Here is a 27484-nt window from a genome sequence, read left to right as displayed (position 1 = left end):
CTGGCATTGTCATTCTGTTAGGATCATTAGTCACTAAAATGAAAAAAAATCTAAGTCCATAAAAGTGAAAGGCTAGAGATTTGTTCTGAATCCTGTATTTAAGAATATACCAAAGTGCATAAGATATTAGAACTCATATATTATTCTCAAGTAACTGCAAAAAAGTGCCATTTAAGTTAGTGTTTAGAAATTTACAACTATGTAATTGTTTTTGATAATTTTAACAGACAAAATTTTATTTCGATAATTACAAAAATTAAAATATGCATATCATTTGGTAATATAAAAATCATTATAATGAATATATTGCTAGATATTAAGGTCATAGTTTTGTTGTTGTTGTTATTTTAAGGAAATTATCTTTGAAACTGAGAGCTGTGAATTCTGCCACAGTCCTTATTAGCTTTGGGTTTCAGGAAAGTTACTTAATCTGAGCATTGTTTCTGTCAAAGTATTTCATAAAACATAAATGATATAATGTCAGTGAATAACTTGATACAGTGCTTATTACTAATAAATGTTCATTACTTTCACTGTTGTTATTTTAATTATTGTAAACTTGAGAGAAGCAAAATGGAGTACAATTACCTCAGATGCAGTATAATATTTGCTAATTATCATGAATTTGGTATATGTTCACCATTTCCTTTCCATCAATTAAAGTTATTGTATTGGTTTACTGCCTTAGTCAAAGTGCTTGTGAACAGTTAGATAAGTGAATTGAGGAAAATAAAACCCCTTATGGAAAGGAAAAAAATTTGAAAACCCTATTTCCTGCCTATGAAGATATTAGAGTAAAATATATTAGGAAAAATGCTCTTGAATGCGAAGGGATTGCTGATAAATTTCTAATACAGAATTATTCCATGGAGGATATCTCAACATAATTAATATCATCTGGGCAGATGATACACACACACACACACATATATGCATATACATACACACATGCATAAACATTCACATATACACACAAAATACTTTCATTGTATTAATATCCCACTGAAATAGTAGCTAGTCTTCACGCTGAAGTAAAGGTGCCAAATGGAATACAAAATACTTATTTCATTGGTTATAATTCTGCTAATTATCCTATTGTCTGTTAGTATTGGACATGTTCAACCTATTTCTTCTTTGATGAACTGAGAGCAATATAAGTGGAAGGTGAAATAAAGGAGAAATCTGATTTTTACTGTATTTATAATGTCTTTGATTATTTCTCCTCCTTTTGAAATGTGTGCGCAATTTTCACTGGCATTGAAGGGAATACTATGAGCAGATACAAAAAAAGTTACAGATCTTTTGATTTGGATACCTATGCACAGTGCAACTACTATATATGCATGGAGCACCATTAGAATAAAATACAAAAAACCTGCTTGTGAATAGTGGCATTTAAAGCAGTGAGGATATATGATGATTTAACCATTCTGAATAGGTCTGCAGAACTGCCAATCCTACCGTGACCTATAAACTGGCCCATAACAGCTATTGTTCTGTTTTTCTGTATTTTAACAACCTAAGCTAAATTGTTGAAGTCTCCAAATAAAAAGGGAATAAATTTTAAGTAAAAAAGTCTAATGTTCAGGTTTTTATTATGACTCATTGTTTTAAAAAATTTCAACACTTCTGCTAAATGAAGTTTATGTGCCAATCTCCAGAGGTAGTACTAGTCATTAAATATGCAGTCAGCCCTCCATATCTCTGAGTTCTAGACCTATGGATTCAATCAAATGAAGAATAAAATATTTGGTGTCGCTGACATGTGCTATGTAGTTAGGCCTCCAATGATTGCATTTGTACAGAATATTTACAGACATTTTTTTCTTGTCATTATTCCCTAAGCAACTGTGTAACAACTAATTGCACCTATTTACATTGTACTAGGTATTATATGTAATCTGGAACTTGCTTAAAGTATACGGAAGGATGTAGGAGGTCTGTCCAGAAGATATCCAGCCATGTAATATGAAAGTTAAAGACATTTATTGAAAAAGATAAAAGATATAGGAAGCATTGTACATAGGACAATGATGCCTTAGTCCCCTTTGCAATAGGCACCTTGGCACCTCACACAGTTCTCCCAATCACTATCAGCTGTCCCAATATATTTTCCTGAATCTCATCCACCGTCTGAAATCTTTTCCTTTTCAAAGGTGATTTTACTTTTGGGAAAAGCCAGAAGCTGAAGGGCACCATATCTGGGCTGTAATGGAGCTGAGTCACCTGGGTGATTTGATGTTTTGCCAAAAAGTTCTGCGGGAGACATGATGCATGAGTGGGCACAGTGTTGTGATGAAGCTGCCAATCACCAGTTGCCCATAGCTGTGGCCTTCTGAATCAGAATAGTTTCCACAGAGGAATGTTCAAGCTAAATGCAAAATTTGATGCAGATCCATTGCTCTACTCACTCAGTCATTTTGAATGTGACAACCACACAGTACACACGCTCCCTCAATGGGGTGTACCACGCCCACTGACCAGCACATTGAAGTTGTCATTGTTCACACATGTGCATTCAAACCCACTCTCCTTGGCTGTCAGATTACATCGATGTTGTGCAAACTGCTGTTATTATATTAACAATGGCTGGACTTTTTCTGTACAGTCCTAGTATGTAGATTGTATGCAAAGACTATAGGGACTTTAACATCTGCAGATTTTGATATACATGATGGACTCTGAAAGTAACTCTGCATGGATACAGAGAGACGAATCTATATGTGAGTGCGATTGTGTGCATGTGTATGTACATATATATGGATGCCATAATGTATTATATATCTAATATATATATATACATACACACATACACATGTAACATAATATATATGCTTTCTCCATAAAGTAAATACTTGGCAAAGAGCCTAATCTGGAAAAAAAATCACCAAACTTAAATCCAGAAAACCTAAATTTTTACTCTACCCCTTCTAACATTTGGCTATGTAATTTTAGTCAAATCACTAAAACCTGTTCCTACATTTTCTGAAATATGAAATTATATATACATTATTTAAAATTTCTTTCAGCTACAATATTATAAAGTCCAAAATTATCTATTTCCATTACTATTTGAACAAGGTATCTTAATTCTGCTATGATCTGATTTGACATGTGATAGATTTTAATTGTCCTATCAGCAAATCATTTGTTAAAAACAAAGAGGCTTTGCTTTGATGATTATCTCCGTGTTGGGGGATGGTTGATTGGCTGAATGGATGGATGGGTGTATGCGTTAATGCATGGAATGAAAGAGAAACAAAAAGAGAGTAGGGTAAAAGGGACAGAGAGACAAGCCAAGGGAATCAACTGTACTGCTTCAAAGAAAGTTAAAGACTCACTGTAGATAGCACCTTTGAAAAAGTCTACTCTTTAAAGACAATTTACATATATATGGCATAATTAAATGAGTAAAGTTTAAATTCTGTGACTAAAAAATGATTAGCTATCTTTGATTTTATTTGCATCTCTAAATATTGACCATGCTTTTTGGGGGGCATGTTTCATATATGTCATTTTACATGATAATATTTTAATTCTAAATTGATCATGCCAGAGTAATATAGACATGTTCATACTTGCTTGTTTTCAGTTTTTAGAATCATTCATTTTCAATGTTCTTTGTTCTGTTAATTATATAAATGAGCGATATAGATCTTTCTGCCAACCCCGTATGTAGAAAAATTTCTTCAAGACGTATCAAAATCTTTCTCAATATTTTTAGAGGAAATTCTGTGCTCCATGAAGACGTTTTCTTTCCTTCATGATCTTAGCTAAATAGAGTTGCCTCCTCTTCTTGTATGTATAAGACAAATAGAATTTAAACAGTCAAACTAAAAATACAAAAGTATGATTAACACCTTGGTGAATAATTTGGGTTTTCTGGAGCCTTGTTAATGCCTGTGATTATAAATTCACAGGCAAATACATTTGCAAGTCTACTTTTATTTTAATTTAAATGTCCCAACTTACATTTTAATCATGTATTTGAATTTAAGTATTCTATTTTATAAAATTACGCCTAACTATATATAAGGAAAGTTTAATCAGTTACTATTTATTGAGTAGCTTATATATTCAGGATCCTTTATAGATACTCTAAGCATAAAAATAGTTTCTATGGCCCAGGAAATTATATTTTGTTAGGATACAAGGAATACATCCATGTGGAGGAAACATAATTAAAAAAGACCTGGCAGTAGAAAAGCTTAGAATGATTTTGAAAGTTATTGAATTTCTTGGGTTAGTAACTTCTTCTATAAGTTTTATTTTGCAAGTATACTTTCAAATTTAAATTTGGGTTAAGTATTTTCATGGTATAAAATATTGACCTGTGCACATGACCCTTGAGAACAATAAAAAATTAAGGTATCAGAATGTTTTTATTATTACTATAAATTATAATTATTTCCTTTCTAAAACATGTAAGAAGATAATTATATACACATGATATAATTTGTATTTACGGAACTGGAGAGCGTTATGCTAAGTACAATAAGCCAGGTGGTGAAAGACAAATACTATATGATCTCACCTATTATTGGAACCACATCAACAAAACAAACAAGCACAAAATATAACCAGAGACATTGAAATAAAGCACAAACTGATAGTAACCAGTTTGGGGAGAAGAGATAGGGGAGGAGGGTAACAGGAGAAAGAAGGAAGGGTCATCAAGGAACATGTACAAAGGACCTGTGAACAAAGCCAAAGGGGAGGAGGACTGAGGGGGGGAGGAGGGATGCGGGTGTGGGGAGGGGCAGGGGATGATGGTGGGGGGAAAGTGGAGCCAACTGTGCTTGGACAACAGTAACAAAAATAATTTTAAAAAAGTATGTATATCCATCTGTACATGGAACTCTCTTTGTATAAGGATGAATAAAACCTTTCTTTTCCCTCTCATGGAATAAACAGATCATCATCCCTGAATAATGGAAATGACCAGTTACAAATTGGTGTTACAGGACTATTTAGGAGGTGTTCCTTTTCTTCCTTGTTGCCTAGTTCTTCCCTCCAGTTTGGCCAATGCGAAATGTAAATAGCACACAGACATTACTTATCAGGTTGTTTTCAGAGTACTTGTGTTTAATACAAAACGCTGCACATACTCTCTTGGTACATAGTCAAATTTAAGATGAGATTTTTGTAGCTGAAGGAAGAAGTAAATACATAACTGAATTTGAAATGTTGGATAGGATTTCCTGCTCTTTGGTTATGCTGTGTGAGGGAAAATGGACTTGCTTCTGTGCACGTCCTTGCTGTTTGCAGAAAGATCAACTGCTTCTTGTGTATTTCCTTTCATTATATCTTTAAACAGCACAGAATTGACTCATTTGCTATCATTTCTGCAAGTTTCAACCATTCATTAAGCCAGGTTTAAGGCAATTTTAAGTGTTCTGTCAGGTAATAGTAAAATGCTTCCATTAAAAGTGTATTACCAGTACTCCCTAGAAGTCAATAATACTATCACCCTTCATAAAACAAGGATAATTAGAAAGTCTTTTAAAAGACCCATTTAGAAGCCATGACAATGGAAGGATCTCTATATAAACATAAATAACTTCTTGTGAATATACATTTAAATTATTTGGTTTAAAATGAACTCATTTTAACATTTATATCACACTTTCTGAAAACTGCTAAAGAAGTTTATATGTTTCAGTATGATAGTATTACATTTCAATGCAATTAATTAATTTAGATCTGATAAGAATTATCACAAATTAAAATAAATCTTCATGAAGGTGGCTTAAAATTAAAAAGATAAATCTAATGTTTATTGCCTAAGTATTTTTTCAGAATCTCAATTTCTAAAATAGATTCCTATATGATTCATTTACAAGATAGGTAAAAACTTAATGTTTGTTATATACATTTGATTACACCAAATGTTAATATTCTAGTTATAGCTATGTAGTATAATTGCAGAGTACATGCTTTATATCAGTTTTTAAAAATTCTTCATCCTTTTTCTCATGCTCTTAGTCATGGGCAGGTATTCAAATTAGATAAGGGATAAAAAGTAAGAGGTTAGAGAGTCAGGTCAAAGTATTCAGTATGATCCAGCAAACACAGAAGAATTATGATAAGAGAAAGCCAAGTTCACATGGCTATTCTGCCTTCTGTAGCAAAAATTAGTCCTCGCCTTCTCGAGGTGAGGCCACTTTAGAGTAGAGAGGTCAAAAGAAACCTGCCACACTTGTCAGAAATGGACATTATTTTCACCCTTGCTTTATCAGGTCTCAATTCTAATGATAGTATATATTTAATGTTATGATCTGTCTCTTACTAGAAGGCTTGGGGCTTCAGTCACAGTTGTATAAAATCAACACAACTGGTAGATGTATGCCTGCTTTATCTGTGTATGCATATGTAGTCTCTGTATGTTTCTTCTTATATTTGTGTACTTATATATGAAAAAAAGGCATTTTATATACTCATAATCTTATTTTTATATGTACAAAGTACAATGGATATTACAGTCAAGAAACATATATTATGTGTACGTGGGTATGTATGTAATTATGTATATATAGCTATTCCCTTGTCATATTATTGACCCTGAGGTACGTGTCCTTTTTTGTTAGGAGGGAATTCATTGAGTTTATTCAAAAAGGCAAAATGTGCATTGGGATAAATATTTATAATTAAAAAATAAACAATGTGAAAATGTGTGTCTGCTTAGTAGAGTCAGAATGAAAACAGTAAAGTATGCAGGGCCAAATGGAATGAATTTTCCAGATTTGTAACAGGATCCTCATAAAAATAATTTTATTCCTTATGGACATAATTCTGGAAGGTATTAAATTCATATTGATTTAGAGCAAGGGTATTGAAATCAAGGAGGTAAGACCTCTGTCCCCTACTGTGGGACTTTCAGTATACTGCTTGCCCTGAATCTTAGTTTTTTTAAATGGAGTATATTGGGGTGACATTGGTCAACAAAACCATACTGGTTTCAGGTGTGTAATTCAACAAAACATCATCTGCACACTGCATTGTGTGCCCATCATCCAATATTTTATAACTGTCTGTGTATGTAGTTGTATACATATATGTATCATATCATAATTTTTAAATAAGATAATGTAATATGGACAATTTAATAGGAAATGATAAACACTATTTGGATCACGGTGTTTAAAAACAAGAAGACACTAGTATTTAATGAGGATTTTTTTAGTTACCACAATTTACTTACACTTTGCATGGATAATCTGCTTTAATACACTTAATAACCCATAAATATAGAAAGTATTATTAGACAGATGTTGAATGTGGGGCTTAGAATTTGAATCCCTTGCTCAAGGCCTTATCTGAATAAGTGGCAGTCACAATTTGAAATCAGTTTATTCTTAGAACTGGTGTGTTTAACTAATACAATGTGACAAACACAATAAATGTTAGTCACAACTCTCATTATCATCATCATCATTACAATATAAGAATGAGAAACGCCATGATTATCCACTAAGATTTAATGTTAGTTTATCAGAAAATATTTCTCAGTTACCTTTGTTGTTGGGAGATTTGTCTGTCTTTAAATTTTCTACAAATATTATTGACTTTACTATGAATAAAAGTGAAACTCTCATTTAAAAAAAGAAAAAGAAGGAACCCTGACCCAGCATGGCTCAGGTTGGTCGAGTATCATGCCACAAAGTGAAATCTCTCCGGTTTGATTCTCAGGCAGGACAAATGCCTCGGTTGTGCGCTGGTCCTGGGCGTTTGCAAGAAGCAAATGATCCATGTTTCTCTCACACATCCATGTTTCTCTCTCTCCCTTCTCCTCATGCTAAAAATAAATAAATAAAATCTTTTGAAAATAAATTTAAAAGGGAGGGAAGGAAGGAAATAAAAAGAAATATGAAAAATACGTTATGATTATAATATACGTTTTATTCCTATGTATTTCATGAACGGGGTCTCAGAAGGTTTCCTGATTTCATCTGCTACTATTCAGAAAAATTTTCCAACCTAAGACTTTCTAAAGACTTCATGATGTAAGACATTTAATATATTATCCACTTTGTCCTTTTCAAAGCTTTCTGTACTTACTAAATTGTCTTTCAAATGTTCTCCCTGCAAAAACACTTTGATGTACATAATGTCCATGTGGAAGAAGTAACTACATCCCTGCTTAGCTATCACACAGCTTCCAGTGCAATGTATTTGAGTAATCAATAAAGTGAATGCTTTAAGTTAAATTATACATTTTTCAAATACATGAATTGCTTTGGGGTAGTTCCGGTGGGCATGACAGAATATTTATGTTTTATTTAATAGCAACATTCACTTCTTTTCTAGGAGCAATTTTTGATGAATCTGCCAAAAAGGATGATGAGGTGTTTCGCACAGCAGTGGGCGACCTCAACCAGAATGAGGAGATCTTACAGACTGAGAAAATCACATTTTCGGTGACATTTGTGGATGGCAACAACCCATTTCAAGCAGTCCAAGAAGGTAAGTTAATCAGCAGTCCACTTTTTAGCATGTTTGTTTTTGTTTCAATTTGCATGAGATTAAAATTAGATGTATAAAAAGTCATGGATCACAGATATCATTTTTGCGTCTTTGTTGCATTGCTGTTCTTTGAAAGTGTTAATCCTGTATTCCACTTCTGAAAAGGCAGAGTGTGAAAAGTTTTGCATGAACTGAAATGTAATATTAAAGGAACATAAATCTTTATAATTAAAGCTTTACTACCTCTTACGATTTCAATGTGCATGAAACATTCTAAAAAATAAGATTTTTCTATTTGAATTTTTACTTTTTATTGTTTTGAAAAAAAATGCCACCTTGAATGTTACCACTTGTGATGACATTTCAGGTGTATTCATTACAAATATATTGCTGGAAAGGGAATCTTTAGACATTGCGTGCAAGTCAAAGATCCTGTCCTGGGATCCTGGCATACCAACTGAGACTCTACATTTTTTATTGTCTGTAATATACCAAATATGAAAGCACTTTCCTCCATTCTCTCTGTGCGCTTAATTGAATTAAAATTTTCCATAGTTATAAAGTCATACAAACGCAAATTATTTTGTTATGCTGAAAAAAATCATTTGTATGAATGAAGATTTTGATTGAAAGATACTAGACTAATACAATTCTATTAGTGATGCTATTATGCTAATAAAACATTTGGCCTTTTGATCATCATAGCACTTGTTCATGAAACTATTCATTGCTCTTCTATTTTATGTTTTATTGTGATAATATATTTAAATATAGTGAAACAAAATCCATTTAATCAAAAGAAACATTTGCATCATTAAAAACTTAAAGAGGATTTGGCAGAATAAAAGACAGTCAAGATATATTATGTGGTAAAGTTTAGCAAGAAACTTTTTAAACACAAATATTGACCAGGTAAGGAAAATAAATGCACGTTTGTTTGTTTGTTTTCTAAAGTGTTCTTTTCATCAATGATGTATCTGCATGATATACAGGTAAACTTTATTGGATTGTGTTTTGATCAGTAGCATTGATTACTCTTGACTTACTAATTATTCCTCCCTCAGTGACAGAATGGATAGAATGGTTAGTGGTCTAATGGATTTTCCTTCTCATTAATAGGATTGAGTGAAAAAGTATTATTTTAATGAAATTAACAGAAAAGAGTTAACTAAATACTGTCTCTGCAAATAAGCTATTTATAATAATATGATGGAATTTTAATTATCAATAAGTAAACATTAATTTAAAAAGTTAGGTTAATATAAACATCCAGTTATTTACATTTTAAAATCATAAGTATCCTGGGAATTGGGAACTTTAATTAATGAATATGTTCATAGGTTTTTCTATTGAAATAGTTAAAAACTATCTAAATTAATATTAGAATTCATGGAGCAACCTGAAAAATAAGAAAGTTGAATTTGAGGAAAATAATGTAAAAAATTATATGCACTAGGAAGAATATGTTATTTACTTTAAAGAAATGTCTATGACATTTCTCTCTCACTCTTAGTTTTAATGACTGGAATGAGAGAAGGAAAAAATGAGGACCTATTTATTTTTGTGAGAGTATTCTGATGAACAATTTATTAATTTTTTGTAAATTAACTTCAAAGATGTGCTAAAATATCCATGCCTTTTAAAAATTCCACTTGAACTAGAAGTGTGTAGAAATAAAGAAATGAAGACAATAGAACAGGTGGAAAGTAATTACAAAGTCTGAATAAATATGTACCTCACGACTTTTTGGGAGACTACAATTTGAAAAGCACAGGCAATTTTTAAAAATAACACTATCTGTTTACATATTACATTGTGTAACCATTTGCTGCCAGCTAAATTCTGTAAACAAATAGCTCTCTGAAAAGAACTATCGTGAATTGAAAGAATTTGTGGAATTGAAAGCAAATTGAGAGAGAAAATAAGTTTTAATTTTCTGAAATAGAGACCACTCAATATATGTCAAGAATGAAGAAAGAGCTTGCAGTTTGCTTGATGGTTTCTGATAATAAGTGGATGTTCTGGACCAGTTATTTTGATGATCTATTCTAAGCAGCGAAGCTCTGGAGCTAATTTGTTTCCCCATTCAATATCAAGAAAGATCTCTGCTAATTTTAAAAGTAAAAATAATTTTCTCTAGACCTCTTTTTGTAAGTGATTTGTTTGTATGAATAAAGGGAAATATTAACCTGAAAGAGAAGATGAAAGAATTAAGAAGTATTTTCTTAAATGTTAGAGGAAGTAATTTAGGAAGAAACCACAATTGTGCGATCAAAGATTGCTAATTTTCTACGATCATATCTTTGCTGTAATACTATTAAAACCTATTGTACACAGGGTTTTAAATCAGCTTGTTTATTTTTCACATTCTAAAGGAGGAAATATTCCATGACATAATTATTACTGATTGTTTACATATTATCAGTCTATATGAACTTGTAACAACTTCATGGTTTTCAGTTCTCTCTTCTTCTCTTTTTGTTTTTTGCTTGTTTGTTTGTTTATTTGAATTTGAAAGTCTGATCTTGAATGAATAGCATCAGCAAGCATATAGATATTTGGTGATAATAACAAATGATAAAAGGATTGATCATCAGATAGATAAATAAAATAAAAAACCCTGAAATCCTCAATTTATTTTTAGAACTTTTCCGACTGCATTAGAAAGATTTCTTTTTAGTAATATAAATTTTTGCTTACCTTGTTTTTCTACTACCAACACTTAATAGATAGAGGGATTTATAGATAAATAAACAACTTATTTAACTTATGCAGTGTGATAAAGAGTAATGGTACTATTAAAATCCTCTTTTATAGTTTTGGTTTTTGTAAATTTGTGCATAGTAATAATGGAATTAAATATTTAATAAATAATTATTTTTAAAATGAGTCTCTAGAAGATGATAACTTATATATAGCACAGGATCAATATTCCTTTCTCTGGAGATCAGTGAATGTATTTGACCATTTTACCATTGTCCTGTAACATTAATCTGCGTTCTTTTAGAAGTGAACAGTAGAAAAGAACTCCTTTTTATCATAAAGTAATCTTGAAAGAAACCACCAATTATCATGATTATTGTCCCTATATTTTGATTACATTTTTATAAACCATTGCACATTTATTTGTTCAGTTGTGAAATGTTAACTAAGGGCAAAGAATTTTTATACTTTTAATTTAGGAGATTTTTTTTTTTTTGGTAAGCTACTTGGTAGTTAGAACAAAACTTCTCCTTTAAGATGACATGTAAAGGAAAAAAAATCTTATGGCATACTTTTGAAAACCTAGAGAATTATAGAAGTGGAAAATTACATTTTTCCTAACTGAATGTTTTTGATATACACATGAAGTAATTGAGACCAGAGTGGCTAAGTAATTTTTCTACACACTGCAAGTGTGGATTAGAGAAAGAAATAAACCAAAGACTTTCGTGCTGCTATTCCAATACTCTCCTTGCTATATCTATTAGCCATATATATGGGGAGAGCTCACAATGTATTCTAAGACTTCATTAAATACTGTGGGGAACGAAAAATGTATCAGATTTATGTTTTGATACTATTTATGTTAATAGGTTTTTGATCTTTTGCCGTAGAAGAAAAATTCTAATGTGGTTGATCAATACAATTTGCATTGTATAAATCACTCTTGTTCTTTCATCATGGTTTTCTTCATACATAAATAAGAAATCAGAACATAAATTATATATTTTTAAGGTCAGTTTTACTTCTGTGGATGAAATGGTGTTTCACAACTCTTTAGAACACATTTTCAGATTTAGAATTTTACACAATTATAGAAATGATCACCATATAAGTTTCTCTTTAGAGAAGGACTCATATTGCAGAAACTGCCTCCCAGTTTTTTGTGTGTGACTGACTTTAAAATAAATTACAAATGTTTATAATACCTATCCTTGGCTTTGCTACCTCATTCAACTATTTACTGCAATCCTTGCCCCCAACCCCCGCCCCACCTCCACCAAAATCTTTTGCTAGCACCATAATCCAGCAAGGATCTTTTGCTAGTTCCATTGACAGGGACCAAAGCAGCTTGTGCTGAATTTCTCTCCTTACTCCTCTCTTGCGATATCTATGTACTAGATACAACATAGATGAACAAATGTCTGGTATGAGAGAGACTGCTTTCTCTACTGAAAATAAAAACAATTGTATATATTGTTAGCTCTTAGATGACACTAACACCACTACAGGCCGTGAGAGATGGGAACTCACAAGAAAAAAATGTCAGGGTTGATAAGAAGAGTGCAGAAATAGAAACCCATGTGTAATTGCTGCATGCATCAAGTGTATCTGGAAGGGTATACAACACTTTATGTTGTTATTGCATAACAAGATTCATTTAAAACAGTTAGAAAAATTTGCTGTTATTATAAAAACAACTAAAAATGAAATACATAATGAGAACAGTGTAAAGGCAAGATGATATTTTAGAATCACAAATAACTCCATTTGAAAGAAATAGGAGTAAATATCATAATTATTATTCTTTCTGTGATATCGGAAACCCTTATAAACAAGATAGTAACAAAAGCTGTTTTAAATATAAAAAGTAATCATGGTTAACATTGCTCATCTTCCAAGTTTCATCCTGCCCTACCGTTAACTTCCTCCTTTGTGTACCACAACATGAATATTGATGGCTCCCCAAAAGTTTGTGAAAATATACACCTCACTTTTAATGCAGTGAAATTCTCATTTGTATTTGCCTATTGTTATCTTCCAAAATAAAATTACTTAAGTGTTGAAATGTAAAAGACACAAGTATCTATGTTATGTGTGTAAGAGGGATAAAAGGAGAGTAATATAACCAAAAAGGTTATGAGGAAATCTAACTTGGAAAAAAAAACACTTCTCCAAAACACATCACCATTCATTGGGAATAGTTCTGATGACTTTGACTAAATCTGAGTAGCCTTGTTCAAAGAGGATGTGAATGTAAAAGAATGAATTATGTGGTCACACTATTTGATGCCTTATTCCAGAGCTTAGTCTCATAATTTACGTATTACTCTCTGCTTTAATAAGATATTTTTACTGTGATAATCTGCTAATTCCAAAATGCTTAGACTGGCCTCTGCAATCTTTCTAGCATAAGACTTCAGTATATATGCCTCCTCAGTCTATGTTTTCCTGGACCAATTTCGGTAGCTCCAATTCCAGTCTATTTTCTGAATTATTTGCTGAACTTGAGAGTTGATGGCTCCAGGCCCAATTTAAAAACCCTGAATATCATGTAGGTATAATTCTGCTCATTCATTCATTTGTTCATTTAATTATTCTTAATTTCTCCTTCCCTTCTCACATCAAGGCTAGTGTTATTCTCAGCACGCATCCCAGTCTTGAGTTCCAGTGCTGTGCGTAACTCACACTGAACAGTGTGTGAGAAGGCGTGGAAGGAATGAGTGAGACAGCTGACCAGTGTCTCCAAAAACTCACACACCAGGAGGGAGACTGGGTGTCCATTCAGTGACTGTCTGGGCCATTTCCTTTCCTCCAGGACTCTGGGATATTTAGTTCAGTCAGTTCCTCAGAAATCTGCCAAGTCCTGGATCACTTTTTCTCCCAAACTGCCACATTCTAAGGATGAGCCTGTAAGGTCAGGAATCAGAATCTATTTATTGTGTGATCATGAAATTCATCCTCAATGCAATATTAAAGTATGAAGAATTCTGTATCTGTTAGGACGACAATTGCATGTATTCTTTTAAGCATCTTATGTTACCTCTTTCCATGGAAGGATTATCCATCAAGAAGAATTAAAGTGGGATATATTTGGAATTAAATTTGTGGAGTACTCAGTCAAGTCAATTATCCAAGTCCTCATTAAATGCTTAGTACTGTTCCAACACTGGGCCCAGCTACAACAGGAGACAAAAGAAATAGAGGACAGTGTCTGACTGCAGAAGCTTAAAAGTGTACTTGGAGGGAGCTGAGAAGTTTTCAAACATGAAAAGGCATTATACTGTTGCCTTCTACTATAACTTGGAGTTTTAATTGTGTTAATAGTAAAAAGGAAGAAGGTATAGCTTTTAAAAATATTTTCATACAAGAGAGAAAACATTCTTAATATAGTATTAATGAAGATACAAATTGCATAGCTTATTTTTTCCTGTGATTTATTATACCCTATATTGGTGAGACTTTTCTTTATCTCATTCAATACCACACTGTTAAAGTAACAGGTCTCTAATACAATGAATATATAGAAATTCAGATGTTTATAGACACCTACATCATAGTTTTATAGCTTTTCTTCTTTGAGGCCTTTTACTTCACTATTTGCAATTGTGTACTGTTGTATAAATTACCTTAACAATATGTGCTGCTCTGGATGTTTTATTTAGAAGAATCCTCAGCAGCTTTCCATAAAACTGTGTTTATTGGAAGTAGGTTTATTCTTCTGTTGTTGATTAAGTGTTCTTTATTTCTACCAAGTATTTTTCTTATAATAAGAACAAACCACTTTCTTATATTCTCTTTTGCCCTTTATAGATACAGTGCATCATTATAGCAGCATAATTCAGTTTTTAATTGGTCTCTTATCATAACAACTTTGTAAAAGTATCACCTCTATGTCTTAAAGTGACTGTGAGTATAGGGTTTATTAAATTAAAAAGCACACTTAACTACACTCCACAGTTGCAGTGAGAGTGCATTGTGTAGTAAAAAAAAACAGTTTAATTTCATGTTGACAAACCAAAGAGGTCTTTACTATATTCAGAAATTTTAAATTATTATCAATATTATTGATATCTGAATCTCAAATGATCCAGTCTACTTGTTTCACTTGAAAACCAAAAATAACCTAACTTTTTATTTTAACATTTATTTTTGCATGTCTGTGGGAAGTGTTGTTAGGCTTATGGGAATCACACTATCTGTAGTCTTTTAGTACTCATACAACATTTTGAATTTTCTTGTAATTTCCAAAAGAATTATCTGAGAATTATCAAAAGGGCTATGCACAAAGCCAGTGTGCAATAGGAAATTTCATAATCTAAGGAAAAAGGGAGCAAATCAGCAGGTAGTTTTTGGGAGCCCTACGGCATTCGGCCTTGAGCTGCTCTGCACAGTGCTGTGCTTTCCATTGTCTGCCCTGTCGTCTGCCTGGTTAGCTTGACCTCTGTTCCTGCGTGTTAGGCTTCGGCCTCTATGGGCTCTTCTCCCTTTTGTCTTCCCATCGTAGTGCTCTTTTTAAACTCCTCACTCATCCCTCCTTTAATAATTGACTCTCCAGATTGTGCAGTGTACACTCAGGATATCTTGTTTAGTTCAGTATGTCCTAAATTTGATGCCTTTTATTTTCCTTAGGGGAAAAAAAAGCATGGAAATTAAATACATGGGCCATAAAATTAGATATGTCTACCTTAATATGAGTTCTAATCTGTCTCATTATCTGTAGAACCATGAACATACCTAATGTGTCTGAGTCTTAGTTTCATCATATATGGAATGGGATTAAGTACGTACTTCATGGGATTATGATCATTATGTGATTATAGAATGATAATTAATTCCATGAAGTTATAATTATGGCTTGTGGGGTTTCTCTACTAATCTAAATATATCAATAATACTGGAGAACATGGTGATTTAGCACTATTGCCTGTGTCCATCAGTAAATTTCTATCTTTGTCTGTCCTTACGTCCCTGAACATTCTCTACCACGTGTCTTGGTAGTTCCCATAGATACCACTGATAATGCTAAGTTTATTATTTGCCTAGTCATTTAATTGCCCAACTGAGCCTTTCCTTGTCAAGATCCTGAATGCTAAGGTTGTACAATATATAAAAATTAAATACTTCTGTTTTTTTTCTCTCTTCCTGGGCTAGATCTGTTAGTCAGCACATGAGCATTATGTTTGCAGTGTAATTTATTTGGCAAATAGAAATGATGTTGCAAACATGTGTACTTAGTGTTGGGAGGATTTAAAATGCCTTGTTACCATTTCTGGGAAGTAGAGTAGGCCTGGGGAGATCAAATTCAAGCTTTCTGATGATTCGTGTAGGCTTAATACAATCAGTGAAGTAAATAAAGCACTGAGTCATAACTAAATGGAATTCAGTTGTAGAGAGGCATAATGTTGCAGAAGAGCGATATACATGAAGGTCAAATATATAAAAGAATTCAAGGAAAGCTTTATGCTTTGACAGCTGCATCATCTCTGGTATTTTGAGTTTATTTCTGGTAATTGTTTAAAAGGTTATTTTTCTATGTTCTGCATATTTTTATTCCAACTATATATGGTCAAATATTAACTCTAAAAACTTGAACATTGGCTTCTTTGAATTTCCAGTGCTATTTTTCTTCAATAACACAGGTTATCATGTTATTTTCTAAGGAATCATGCCTTATTTCAAGACATATTTGCACTTTGTTCCTTTATTGACTAATGATATTAAGGTTGGTTAAGCTCATTCCTTTAAGCTATGTCTTCAAGTTATAAAAGACTTCAAACATAAAAATTCCCAATGTCTATTATATGTGAGAAATATATTCAAAAACGGAAAATAAATGTTTCCTCAGAATGTAGTTTTTTTGGGAAAAACTGTTATACATATTGAAGTCAGAAACAGTCTTAGTACAGAGAATATTTCTAAATAGAATGACTGAATATTCAATAATATTTTTGTACTTTACTTTTAAATTTACGCATATATGAAATCAAACAGAATACTTTGAAATGGTCTTGTGTACCTATTCATATCATTAAAACTGATCAAGATGTGGATGGCTCTGGTGATAGAAGGGAACTAGAGTATTAAAAACTAAAGGCACATTCTTAGTTGTCAAAGAACAAGAAACTGATACATCAGCCACATTATACCTGCTCCCAAATCCTATTTTAACTCTTATGTTAATTGTCAATTTTTTTTATTGTTTGGAGTTAGTAAGTTCATCTTTTTATTCTGATTTAATTTCCTAAGTGTTTTTGTCCAGTTTAAAGAAGTTTTATCTCTGTATTAACTCATTATATTTGTATGCATTTGTATATGCACTGCCATATGTATATATTAAACTATATCTATATATTGTAAGCCACATGGATATTCGCCTTGTGTATACACTTATGATATAATATGCATGTATATATGTATATACACACATATGTAAATAAGTTCACCAGTTCATCAAGCACTACCCGCTTTTGATCATCCTTCCTATGTTGATTTATGCTTTCCAAGGGACAATCTTAAACCCCCATTTACTATCTCTGTTAAAATGAAATAGGGAAGATTTGTTGTCAAACCACCATCATTCACTATCTAAAATTTATGCCTGGTTTACAAGAGAGTACAGGATGGAAGTTTACACTTCCTTTCCTTGGGAATTGCTTAAAGCTTAAATATGAAGAGGGTAGAACAACTGGCAGAACACGATGAGTTACCAAGAACAATTGATTTTTATTTCAGAAATCAAAATTACACTTATTCACTCGATTGTAATATTATTTTAACTCACCAATTAGACACTATATAAGAAGCTTCTGCAGATGAATGAGACAAATTTAACTGAAGTACCCAAGAACTTTATAGTCTAGTACAATAATTTTCAACTCATATGCAGCAAGAATTTTTAAAACATGTAATACCTGACTATTTAGTCAGGTACTCTGACCTCTTTTCCCTTAAACTGTCAAATTAAAAAATGACAACTACCAATACAACAATAGCTCTCCATGTGAAGAAATCAAAATTATAGCTATTATATTTTGCCAGATTGGTAAAAAATATATTATTTCGTGTGACACAGAATTTTAGTAATTAGATTAGGTGTACAATAAGATGAAAAAGATTGAAAATTGTTGATCTAATAGAATTAAAAAAGCTAAACAAGCAAATGATCATTTCTTATTGGAGAAAAGTGATATAAAGGAAAGTAAATGATACTGATAGAAAATAATAAATGGGGTGTATGTGTATGATTTAAGACAGGAGCTTATTTTTGATAGAGCAATTATAGAAGATATAAGAAAATAATATTTAAGCCAAGATTTGAGATTACAAAGTTGCCAGCCATGCAAAGATAGGAAGAAATAGCATTCCAGGACATTACAGATGGGAATACCACCGGGAGGAATGGGTTTGCTGTATTTGAAGAATTAGATTTTTGAATGCTCAAACTTCTATTCTTTTACTTTACATGTACTTAGGTCCATCATCAAAGTCATTACTTGATGGGTAACAATATTGTTGATGTGTTTGTTACCCAAATCAGCTTCAGTTTTGTTGTTGTTTCCCCCCCTGCGGCGATGGACCGTAGCCCAAAGGAAGCCCAGTGGTTGGTTACATCTCACTACTCCTGGGGCACAGGATTCCGTTCCGGGATCCTTTTGGATTTGAAATTCACCTCTCTGTAACTCTGAATTTGAATATAAGTATGGAAGCCTTTGAACTTTTCATGTAAGTGTTCTTGTTCCCAGGGAAAATAAGTGACACGAATCAAAGAAAGAAAGAATGTTACCCAATTTTCTTGGTCTTTTAACACAGTACTACACGTGGTATATGAACATCTAAAACTAGGGAAAAAACATCATCAATCTGTGGCTGTTACATTTGCTCCACACTCTGAGAAAAGAGCCTCATTTGAAAATCTCATTTAAATAAATAAATAAGGAACGTATTTATAATTTACTATATCTTATAAACTGTTAAAAGTGTTGTTCAGTTGATCTTTGTAGTGCCTTATAAGCTATAAAGTAATTGCTATTCTTACTAGCCTTTTACAAATGAGGCAGCCTGCTCTCTATCACTTTCTCCTTCAGGACTCTGTCAGTTCCTCTTTTCTGTACCCTATGGTCTATTACTGGTTACCACCTCACTGTCGTTAGTTCTGGATTTTTGTATTTGCCCTCATTATTCTGCTACATCGACCCACACGTGTGTAATTAATGCCTTTGAAAATGAAATCCTTCTCAAATTATCCTTCTTTGAGTGTGCCATTGTTTCCTATCGGGATTTTAGCTGATATCATTATTAACCACTACACGCTACTGCCTATGTGGAAAACCTTATCTTAGTTCATTTTTAGTGATTTGATGACTTGTCCAATCTAATCAGGAAATGTCTACTGGATTATATTATGCAGTCTTGATGCATATATCATATTATAAAACTTAGAAAGAACACCTCATACAAACCTTTACCTTTTGCGATTTATAAGCTGAAATCTTCATGCCCGTAGGTATTTTAAAAGTTCATCAAAAGTTAACTTGACATTAGAGATATTGAGTGGCAGCATGGTCTCAGAAATGGGACTGATCTCCAAATAACCAACCCACAACATAGCTGAATGACTGCTTTTTAAGGAAACATGATTATTTTGACTGAAAATGAAATGACAAGTGGAATAAAATTTATGAAAACTGTTTCAGTTATATAGTTAAAATGTTCCTTATTAAAAATCCTCGACTTTAAGTAAGTTGAGGAATCATTTGGTCACCAACTTTTGACAATTGTATTCCATTTTCTATGGGGAAAATTCTTTCCTACAAATTTCTATTATACCATTCTTTATATGAATGGTTTATTGTGATATGAGGTTCCTCTTTAAGGGGATAGGTAGAAAAACACATTTTATTGTTGTACAGATTGCACAGCAAATATTTTTTTTATCTAAAAACTTGTAAAGAATAATGAGAAACTAACAAGTTACCAAAAATAACTGTTTTGCATTTTATCTCTTTATATTCCTAAGACACATGATTTAATGGATATTCAGGGACAGCAAATGGTCAAACAGCAGGCAGCAGAGCCAGAGAGAAAGCAAGAAGGGACCATGAAAGCATGGTGATCAGCATCATAAGATCTTTGATTTCTTCATTCATTCAATATTGTTCAGCCTCCCAAGACAAGATAGTGACGTGGAATGAGTGAAGAATATAGAGGTAACTTAAGAATGCTCTGCATCTTCAAGGAACTTTGAACTACTAATGAAGGTTAAATTCATGTGTATAGATAATGCAATTGCTGGGCAGTGGTTCCATGAAAGAGGAACAAAATAAAAAGTTCAATAGAAAAATGAGATGGGCAGTTAGGGTGATGAGCTGAGGGAGACGTGAAAGAAGGTGTAAAGGGAAATATAGTAATCCAGGTTTTCTGCTCTGAAAGGAGAACAGATCTAATCAAAGAAGCAGGCGCGCTCAAAATGACTTCTGTGTGACTGAAAAATGTAGCCTGGGTATGCGGATGGACCGACAGTGGAAACACCAGGCCACAGGGCAGAAACAGTGACTTTTCTGTCAATGTCGTCATCCTGTCTCCAGCATCAAGGTTACCTTTTACCCCAAACCCCAAACCAGTGGTAAAATAATGGAGAAGATCATAATTCAGCAGTAACATTAAACACTAATAAAGATATCAGCCTTCTTATAGCCCATTTCTTTTAAAATGCAGCAAAACTTGAAAATTATGTGAGCTCAAAGATGCTACTTCAAAGACACAATGCCTCCACTCTGTTTTAAGTGCAAGTGATATTTTAGAAATAATTAGTCCATATCTATAGTAGAGTAATTGCTTTTCACATTAAAGACATAAAGACCCAAGTTCCATAATACAAAAAATGTTATGCATGTGCATTAACGAATGCTCTCAAAAAGTTTTAATACATGCTTAGCCTTGTGTGCTGTAAAGTGTCAGTCACTGTTCTCTTACGTGAAAGCATGGATTGTCTCCTGAGTTGGACCAAAGAAGATGAAGATTAGTATCATGTATTGTGGTTCTTTTATATGCGTAGTCTGATTACTATCATTTTTTTTCCCCTTAAGTGTGATAGTTAATGATTTAACTTAAAAGCATTTTTATTGGTCTCATTATCACAAGTGGTTAATGAGCCTTGTTTGTCTGAATAAAAAAATGCTCTGCAATCTGTGAAAATCAGCGCCCATTGTTTGTTAATTATTGATTCTTTTATTCTTTCATCTAAATAGATGTCGAATGCTTATATTTTTCAAAAAAGCCCCAAAATCCTGTAATATGGCCTGGAAAGGATACCAAGATGCATCAATGTAGTTTCTAGCTTCAAAAGGTCTTATGTTTAACAACAGACATAAGTAGCATAAACATAGAAACAATTGTAACAAGAAGTACAATAAATTAGAATGTCCTCAATAACAGTAAAGTTGAAGTGTTATGGGATTTCAAGGTGTACGGATGTTAGCTCTGCGGTCATGCTTCCCCTCCCTCACAGCTAGGAATATTTGTCCTCTGTACCTTCCCTGTGACCCAAATATTTGCTACCAAATATAACAGTCTATTTGAGGTAATTTAGCATTATCTCAGGTTTGTTGCCAAACTTGCTGTTGCTAACCTATGGTCAGTCACTAATTTAGTTCAACACATATTTATTAAGTGTCTGTTATTAACCAGGAATTATTCTAGGAAATCATGGTATAGCAATAAAAACACAGATATGCTGTTTTGCTGAAAAGTATTTTCTAGTTTATGGAACAACAATATAGAATACATACTGTATATATTCAACATACATACATATTGGATTGGCCAAAATGTTCATTAGTTTTTTTCTGTGTGATGGCTCTAGTAGTGTTTAGTTGTCTTTAACTTCATCTGAAACAATTTTGTTAGATTGTATTGTGACTGCTGTCATAACAGCATGGATTTTTAAAAAAATTATCAAAGTTGGTGATTTTTTCATAACCATTTTAATATTGAAGATGGAAGAAGATATACAACATTTTTGGCATGTTATGCTTTATTATTTCAATAAAGGTACAAATGTAAATGAAACACAAAAAAGATTTCTGCAGTGTATGGAGAAGGTGCTGTGACTGATAGAACTTGTCAAAAGTGGTTAACAAAGTTACTTGGTACTATGGGCATTTTGACTAAATAATTCTTTGCTGTGGGGCTGTCTTATGCATTGGAAGATGTTTAGCAGCACCCCTGGCCTCTATCCACAAGAAACCAATAGTGGGAGTTAGCTGACATTCTCAAAATATCCAAATCAATAGTTATTTGTGAAAATGAAAAATATGTCTTTTATTTTACAGAAAAAACTAAACAGACTTCTTGACCAACCCAATATGATTTCAGGTTGAAGAATTTATATGAAAAATTAGAAATGAAGCAGCATAAAAGGTTGTCATTTTAAATAGAATAGTCAGGAAAAGAGTTTTCTGAGAAGATGACTTAGAGCAGAGACCTGAGAGATGAAAGAGAGCAAGTGATGAGGATATTTGCCGAAGGCAGGGTATGCAACACAATCTGGTAATAGTATTTAACTCAAATTCTTCTATCTTCTCAGCACCACATTAATACCTTTTGTGTGTGATGTAAATGATCTGGTCAGTACCTGCAGTCTCTTACATCTTCAGGCACTGCCTTATTTTTGAAAATTTGTTACTGAGTCCCGGCTACCCATTTCCACAAGCTGCAGATGGAGCTTGTGGTGGTCACTTGTCACCTTGATGAGCTCAATTTTTGTTCTACAAGGGCTTTGTGTGTGTGTGTGTGTGTGTGTGTGTGTGTATCCCTTAGTATTTACTACAAACAGGATCATGTTATGCAAGTAATGAGTTTTAATCCTTTTTTTCATAATCTTGATGTCTTTTATTTTATTTTTCTCCTGGTTGCACTGGCTAGAACCTCTAGTACAATACTGAGTAGAACTTTGAGAGGAGAAAATATTTCCTGTTTCTAATCTTAGATGGAAAACATTTAGCCATTCAAATTTGAGTAAGATAACATTAGCTGTGTATTTTCCATAGAGGCTCTTTACTGTGTTGTTAAATTTCTGGCTCATTTTCTGATCTGGTGCTTGATGAAATTTGTACTGCAACCTCAGGTTTGCTAAGTTGACCTTCCTTGATTTTTTGATACTAAAATTGATCTTTTTTGCAATGCCCCTAGTATGATTTTTTGCTACATAAAACTCTGAATCAAATCAGCCACCTCTCTCATGGAGGCTGTTGGTTTTTGTTTCCTTCCCTGCCTCCAAGGACTTGACTTCTGAAGGAACTGAAGAGTGGGGCTGGACATGAGGTGCAAATACCATGGACTCAATCTTCCTATATAATGTTTAGTAGTTTTTTTCACTGAATAAGTGATTTTCAATGTGTTGTATGTTTCTTGGACAATTTTAAGAATAAAATATTTTGTTTTGATTTTATATTGTCAATTATTTTCATATTTATCATTTTTGGGGGGAGGAGATTTGCTGAGTTCCATGCTTTGTCATTTGTGAAGTTCCACATGTTTCTCTCTCTCTCTCTCTCTCGCCCTGTCCCCCATCTCTTTTAAATAAGAGGAAAAGAGAACCTTATACCATAAGATTATGATTTTATGGAGGAAGTGTTCATTTTAGCAAAACGTGAGTTACAGGTACAATAGGACACTCACTTATCAGGATATTTCAGAGGTGGAGAAGAGCATCAGAAAAGTTGACTATTAGTAGTGAATAACCAGTGCTTTAGTTTGTCTGGAACCAGATAAGATTGGCATGGTAGGTTGAAACGAGCAAGTAAATAGGTTTTGAATATCATCCTAAGGTTTCTGAATTTCATATCTTAGGGAGCATGAAAGAATGAAAGGGTTGAAGTGGTGGAATGACATAATATGTATGTTACACTAGAACAGTGGGGTCGGGTGGAGGCCGGGCATTAGAGGTGCAGATGTTCTTTGCTGTGGAGCATCCATATATAACTACAAACTCCAGCCAGCCTTCTGGGCCTCTGCATATATGCATTCCAAACCATTGAGTTGAACTTTGAACAACATGGGTTTGAACTACACAGGCCAATAGAAAAAACTCTCTTATAAGTGGAACCACACAGTTGAAATATGTGTTGTTCAAGTGTCAAATGTCAATATATATTCTTTAGGAAAAGAGAAAATAGCTTCCCACAATAAAGGTGATAGTTTAGATGAAAATAAAATGAAATCAGAGAAACAGGTCAGAATCTATTGAAAAAGTCCAGGGGGGAGGTAATAAGGTCTCATAATAGATAACTGTAGAGAGAAGGGAAAAAGATGAGCTGCGTATGAAGCTGTGCTTCAGGAAGTCTTGGGATCTTACAGTTCTGGAGCAGATCAAATAAAAAATAAAAATAAAGATTCCTAGCTTCTGAGTTTTAGAATTTAACAGATATATACTTAACAGAAATAAGGAACATAGAAGAAAAGGCACATATAAGGTAAATAAGTATAGGGAGTAGCTAATATTTGTTGAATTTTCATTGTGATCAGACATAGTTACATGAGTTTCACATAAATTGTTTAGTTATTCCTTACACAGACCTTTGCATATATTAGAAAATTAAGGAGGTGAGATTAGACAACTCAACAAAAATTAAATAGCTAATAAATATCAGAGTTGAAGTTTTAACCCCTGTCTAAATGTAGGTGTCAGGATTTACAATGGGGGAGTGGAAGTAGAGCTCTATAAAAGAAGGATGGGGAATAGTTTAAGATCACATTGCCTGGAGGTGAACATTAAAGCTAATGTTGGATGTTATTGCCAAAGATTGATATATGAGAGGAGAGAAACCGTTGATGTATCATTGCAAACACTTAAGTGCTGTGAGAGGGGAAACAAAGAGCACGTTTAAAATTGTTAAGAGTAACCTGACTGGGTAGTTCAGTTTGTTAGAGGATTGTCTGGATATGCAAATGTGGGTTTGATCCTGGCCAGGGTGCATATAAGAATCAACTAATAAATGCATAAGTAAGTGGAACAACAAATATCTCTCTCTCTTCCTCTCTCTCTCCCTCTCTCCCTCCCTCCCTCCTCCATCCCTCCCTCTTGTCAATAAAACAAGAAAGAGGGACCAGTGGAGATCATCTCTTTGAGGAGAAAAATTTTACTTTTTCAGGTGGTTATCTTAATTTTCACTGAATGTTGTTTGGAGGCAAATAAAAAGTCCATGGATCCTAGAGATAAAAAAACCCACCAATATAATTATGGGAAGATTTCTTACAACATTAGTGGTCTTAATGGAACACTACTAAAGGAGCAAACAGTGAGCAGGATGGGAAGTACTGAATACCATACACAGAGTCGTTCTTCAGAGTTTGGTGATGAAATTATATGTACAAGAAAAGCTAGAGTTTAGTGAAATTTTGACTTCACGTAGATATTTTTTAATTGAGTACAAAAAATCCAGAGTGGGAAGAGAGATTTATGATAGCAGCTTGATTGAGAAAGGTGTTAAGCAGCTTGATTTAGGAAGGTATTAACCTGGAAGATTTGATATCGAACTATAGAGCTACTTGGACAATCATGCTTGTTGATACACAGAAGGAAAATTGAAGTGCATGGGAAATAATTATAATCATCTCAGTTACACTAAAGATGAAGGGACATTGGGGAAGTTCAGTGAAGGATGGAAAACGGGGGCACGGGTGAGTCAATTAGAGATGATGGAAAGTATTTCCGAGTCATGGTAAGAATCAACTTGAGATTTTATAACGCAAATCTGTAAGAGATTATATAAAACCGCTTTCATGATATTCTCCAGCAGTGTTAGGAATCTGTCAACATAACAAAGGTTATAAGTTTTGGTATAAGTATTGTTTTATTTATTTTCATGGTTAGGTAATATTTTCAGAATTTTCTTACAATTACAGGAAGTCATGTGAGTAAATGAGCCACTAGAAAGGGAAAATAATTTCTCTTAGAATGGATGCTGTCTTCACATTCTCGTTGTTTCTATTAAGTCCACCTACTAATATTTGAGGAAATTCAATAATGTTATTGAAAAAAAAAGTGTAGTAGGAATGGGTAGAAAATACGTGGTTTTAAAATGTTACCATAATTCTATTTTTTTTCTTTTCTTTTTTTTCCTTTTTTTTAATTAATTTATTTACTTTTTAAATACATTTGTCTCTGCCTCCCCCCCACCTCTTTCCCTTGCCCCCTCCCACCTTCCCTCCCTCAGCTCTTCCCCTTTGGTTTTGTCCATGAGTCCTTGCTATATTTTTTTCTTTAGGATTTTTTCAGAGTTTATTTGTTCACAGTGAACACCAGTCTCTTTAACAAGAGATTTCCTAAGTATGTTAAAGAAGTTTCATTCATCTTATGTATTTTATAGGATACATTTTTTAGCTCTTGGTTCTGGGACAATCATCTTCAACCTTGAAAGTGATAAAGTGTAAAGTGCATCAAATTTGGAGTCTAAAGCATTCATTTTGTTCCCAGAGTTGGCTCTTAACAATATCTCTGAGTAAATATTTTTGAATTGTAAAATGGGGATTAAAAATGCTTAAATGACTTCACAAGTTTATTATGAGAACCAGTAGGTGATGTATTGGAAAGTTGACGTGATCTATTAAGTGATGGCATTTATTTTTAAATCCATGTTCATCAGCATCCAGGGCCATGCTAGCCTGGAACTGAAGCTTCTGTTTCTTCCAGAAAGGATTTTATTAGTTTGAGTAAAGTCAAAACCATTGAGAAGCTTTTGAAGATGAAATTTTTGTTGTGTGAATTAACATTCAAATAGGATTTAAATTCAGCATGAGAAACTAGTAAAATTTTGAGATTTCAGGTGGTTTCAAAAATATTAAATAGTTATTTTATAGAAAATTTAATTTACTGAGCATGCATTTTTGAGATGCAGTATGTGTATTGAAGCAATATGTTTGTTATTAGATTGAATAAATTACCTTGTTTTATTTATATGGTGAGAATGTGCTATAATAACATCTGAATTATAATTACACCATACATACACACACACACACACACACACACACACGTTTATCCTCAATGTTAACCATGCAACACAATGGTAAATAGAAATTCAAATAAGGAGGTTTTTATCTTCTCTGGCCTGGGTAATAAAAATTTTCCTCAAACTTAATTAGAACACAGTTATATTACTTAGTTATTAATTTAAGAAAAATATGCAAGCATGGAGCTAAATCCTGGAAATGTAAAGATCTCTATCGATGATCATTCCTGTCCTGAGGAGATTTTATTCCAGTGGAATAAGATACATATGCACATTCTAGAGTCTAGTAGTCAGAGATGGTAGTG

At 33.0% G+C, this 27484-nt stretch overlaps 1 protein-coding gene across 1 annotated transcript in view; it reads left to right on the top strand.

The window, feature by feature from the left end:
• Nucleotides 1–27484, top strand: part of GRID2 (glutamate ionotropic receptor delta type subunit 2) — a 1366516-nt gene that overhangs the window by 250679 nt on the left and 1088353 nt on the right. Inside the window, exon 2 of the mRNA XM_054591733.1 lies at nt 8308–8463. Within this exon, the coding sequence (XP_054447708.1) occupies nt 8308–8463 (156 nt within the window). The remainder of the gene's footprint in view (nt 1–8307; nt 8464–27484) is intronic.

Source organism: Pteronotus mesoamericanus, unplaced genomic scaffold (assembly GCF_021234165.1).
Source record: "Pteronotus mesoamericanus isolate MK-2021 breed Mesoamerican mustached bat unplaced genomic scaffold, CSHL_Meso_final scaffold_232, whole genome shotgun sequence".
Classification (NCBI taxonomy): Eukaryota; Metazoa; Chordata; class Mammalia; order Chiroptera; family Mormoopidae; genus Pteronotus; species Pteronotus mesoamericanus.
Note: the sequence above shows the minus strand (reverse complement) of the source record. Positions and strands in the feature narration are given on the sequence as shown.